The sequence below is a fragment of the Malus sylvestris genome, chromosome 6, assembly GCF_916048215.2.
Source record: "Malus sylvestris chromosome 6, drMalSylv7.2, whole genome shotgun sequence".
NCBI lineage: Eukaryota > Viridiplantae > Streptophyta > Magnoliopsida > Rosales > Rosaceae > Malus > Malus sylvestris.
The window spans coordinates 21,993,201-21,997,178 of NC_062265.1; the positions used below are offsets into that span (position 1 = coordinate 21,993,201).

At 38.8% G+C, this 3,978-nt stretch overlaps 1 protein-coding gene across 1 annotated transcript; it reads left to right on the top strand.

Annotated features, from left to right (window-relative positions):
- The first annotated feature begins 2,665 nt into the window (after nucleotides 1-2,665).
- LOC126625163 (late embryogenesis abundant protein At1g64065-like) lies at nucleotides 2,666-3,633 on the top strand. The gene has a single exon (XM_050294243.1). The coding sequence runs from the start codon at nucleotides 2,761-2,763 to the stop codon at nucleotides 3,418-3,420; it is 660 nt and encodes a 219-aa protein (XP_050150200.1). The 5' UTR covers nucleotides 2,666-2,760; the 3' UTR covers nucleotides 3,421-3,633.
- The last annotated feature ends 345 nt before the right edge of the window (nucleotides 3,634-3,978 follow it).

Consider the following 3,978-nt stretch of genomic DNA (forward strand, 5'->3'; position numbering starts at 1 on the left):
AGTGAAAGTTAAGTTGTACCGAAGCAATGACATACCAAGGGAACCCCTATGTCGATAATCCTTCTTGTAAGAGGGCCAGGCCTGGGTTGTTCTAGTCAGGTTTCTCGGCCTGATGTTCGGCCTTCAACTTGTTTACTTCCTCAAGAAGCTGTAGGACAAGGGGGTCCTGAGTAGGGTCATGTACCACTAGAATTTTCTTTCGTAACTCTCCATCGCCTCTTGGAAGTAGGAAAGTTTGAGCAAGGGCGTGTGGTTTTTTCTTGGACTCGCCGTACTGACTTCTAGGGCTAGTCTGTCGGAATACCTCAAAGTCCCCCGTACCTTCATGTTCTTCTAGAACCTGTCGTTCCTTCTCTAAATTGGCAGTTGGCCTAGGTCGTGGGAGAGGACCAAGTCTTTCAGAAACCTTTGGGTCATTGATCTTCGAGCATATGTGGAAGGGATTCTCTCGACGTTGCTTTAAGAAGTCTCGGTAGTCACGATAAACAACTTTCGATCATTCCAACCCTTCTGCAAGGAAGTGTCTTCCTCCACTTCTTCTACTTCGGGTCGAAGCATCTGGGTTGAGAGAAGTCTCATGTTGATCAATGTTTTGATGATTAGCTCGCTCCTCATCAGGGATACCCATGTCGAAAGGAGGCGACCCTTCGTGTTGGGGGCACCCAGATGATGGTTGATGTCCACAAGGGCAACGAGCTCGCGTTTTTTAGTACGCCTAGTTTCGTGGAGCGTCTCAAAGAGCCTCTCATACTGCTCCTGGAAGACCTCATTCTTCATTGTTATCTTGTTGTTCTGAGCTTCTAGCTCATCGACTTTAGCTTGAAGAGCAACCCTCTTTCCTTCCTTCTTTCGTTGCTTCGCACTAGGTGTAAGAGGGGTGTCATTCTGTGTGTTGTGGCTTCCTTCGCTCCCCATGTTGGAGAAGGATGCTTGGTCAAAAGAGAGTGTATGAATGGTGGAAACCAGCTTGGCAAAGCAAAAAAGAGTGGGAATAAGTGTCGTTCCTACAGACGGCGCCAAATGTTGATGCACAAAATCAGTGAGAACTTTGGTACAACAGAAAGTGTTAAGTTTGTGATCTTCGCTAGATTACTCCGGTCACTAGTGTGGATAAGTATGTAAATGGATAGAGACTGGGAAGCAAACACAAGATGTACGTGGTTCACCCAGATTGGCTACACCCACGAAGTATCGGAGTTCTCATTAATTATGAAGGGTTTACACAAGTACACAGGTTTAAGCTCTCCTTTAGTGAGTACAAGTGAATGATTTAGTACAAATGATATTCGGAAATATTGTGAGATAACGATCTCTATTTATAGAAGAGAGTTTCTAGTTTCATAATGACATTGACACGTGTTGTGTTGTGATTGGCTTCTGACGTCGACACGTGTCGCGCTGTGATTGACCTCCTGGTTGGAGGGAAACTCTTCTGGGTTCTTGACGGTATAACGTTGATCAGTGCTCAGTAGTTTTGGGATTGGTCAAGTATGGTACAAACAAGTTAGAAATAAATACCTATTTTAGGCACTTTTGACTTAATTGAGGGATGATTGTCCACTACTAGCGTGTAGGAATTTCGGTGTTCCCTGAGAGTAATTTTATCATTTTAACCCAAAAATCCACGTGTCACCTCTTGATTATTTTTGGCTCCACAATTACGATCTTAGATGATAAAAAAAAATGAACGATTCTAATTATGATGTCCATATAATAAAAAGACATTAATCATAAGTTGAAAAAAAAAAGGAAAATTAATGAAAAGGGCTTGAAAACTTTGAGTTTTAATGATAAGGACAAAATAAAGGGTAAAGTAAATAGTAACAGGATTGATTTTTTAGTGTAAAAATGTGATTTTTCGTTAAAGTGAACAATACCATATGCTTTTCGTTAAAGTTCTCAAAAAAAAAAAAAAAGGTAAATTCTTCTATGGAAGGAACACGAGCATTATCCATTTCTAAATTCCAGTCAAACACCCAAGTCCCCTTATCACATCAATAACTGCACACTTTTGACTCGGTTCATTCACAAAGCATTCCGATTACTTTTCTACGAAATGCTTAAGCCTGACTTTTTTAAGAACGTCACCATCATTCACCCCACAAATTCTAAATATATGCTTTTTCTTTTTTTCATTCACAAAGCATTCCGATTACTTTTCTACGAAATGCTTAAGCCTGACTCTTAAGAACGTCACCATCGTTCACCCCACAAATTCTAAATATATGCTTTTTCTTTTTACAATTAAACAAGGAATGATGTTAGAGAAAGCAAATTTATAAATTAAATGATGTGTCGTTAATAAAAAGATAAACACATTAATTAACAATTGAGTAATAATTCAATCGTTAATATCCACCACATTTAGCTTACAAAATTTAGTTAAAATTAAATCTCCTTAGCATTATCCTTAAACAAGTTATGTTAATTTTATAAACTAAATTTTAATTAACTTGATAATTTTACCTAGCGTTACCCTGAGAATTGACATTTGAACCACAATTGATTCATCATTCAGAGAAGCTTCTGCAAGCCATTTCAAAATAAAGCACAATTCTATAAAAAAAATTAAAAACAAACCAAGTCAAATGTCAAGCCGTACAACTTGGGCAACCGCGTCTAAGACTTAAATTTTCCAACACTTCACCATCAACGACACCAACAAGGAGAAAATCAAAGTTTCCATGAAACTCATCAGCCTTTCCCATTACCAATTATATATCTCCGGCCACCACTTTTGCATCTGTTCATTTCATCACCATGGCTTCTCCTAAAGAACAAGTCAAGCCTTTAGCCCCAGCCAACTCACACTATCTCCGCAGTGATGAAGAGGAAGTCGCCTCCTTGCACATAAAGCTCAAGCAAAGAAAATACGTGCACTGTTGCGGCTGTGTCTCTGCCGTATTCTTAATCATAGCTGTAACAGCCATAGTCCTCGGATTCACCGTGTTTCATGTAAAGGATCCGAAGATCAAGATGAACAAGGTCACAGTCCAACGGCTGAAGTTTGCCAATGGAACCCTACGTACGGATACTAATATAACAATCCTAGCGGATGTCTCCGTCAAAAATCCTAACGTGGCATCTTTCAAGTATAGCAATGCCACCACTTTGGTTTACTACAGCGGGACAGAGGTCGGCGAAGGGAGGACTCCAGCGGGAGTGGCAAAGGCGAGGCGAACATCGAGGATGAATGTTACGGTGGATATTGTTCCCGGGAAGATCTTGGGCGTACCGGGGCTCATGAGGGAGGTAGCTTCAGGGGAACTGACCATGACGACTTATACGAGAATTCAGGGTAAGGTGAAAGTCGTTATGGTCAAGAAAAATGTAGTGGTTGAATTGAATTGTACCGTGAGGTACAATTTTTCAAGCGGGGAGATGCAAGGAAAAGATTGCAAACGGAGGGTTCGTCTGTAATGATTAGAATTCATTTTTTTCGATCGGTTGACAATTGGATCAGATTAATCTTACACATGAGTATATGTAAGTTATACTGTTGTAATTTATTAATTATATCTGATAGTAATATAGAAACACAGGTTGCTAAAAGAGCAGTTGTTGTATGGAAGTTGTAGCCTTTTCAATTTTCATGATCATTGCCAATCATCAAAAGAGTTCTATGTTAATTGACACTTAATGCCAGAGTTTTACATTACATGTTGGCCTAATTATACGCACCAAACGTATTAAAGAAAATATATATTAGGCCATTTGTTTTGCACGAAAATGTGTTGAGTTGTCTCAAGCAAGAAGGTTGTATTTTAGTCAGTAAAAGGCAGGAGAGTGTATTTAATTGGGATTGTGAGGGATTTTATTTCTTTCCATAAATTTAGGGTATTCAATTAGCATTTTTAATGATTCTTTTAAAACCTATCAGTATTTTTAATGATTTTCTAAAAGTTTAAGGGTATTTAATCAAGATTTTTTGTGAGTTTTTAACATTTCAAGTATATTTAATTATAAATTGATTTTAAA

Coding starts and splice junctions, on each gene's coding strand:
- LOC126625163 (XM_050294243.1), top strand. CDS start 2,761: ATGGCTTCTCCTAAAGAACAAGTCAAGCCTTTAGCCCCAGCCAACTCA.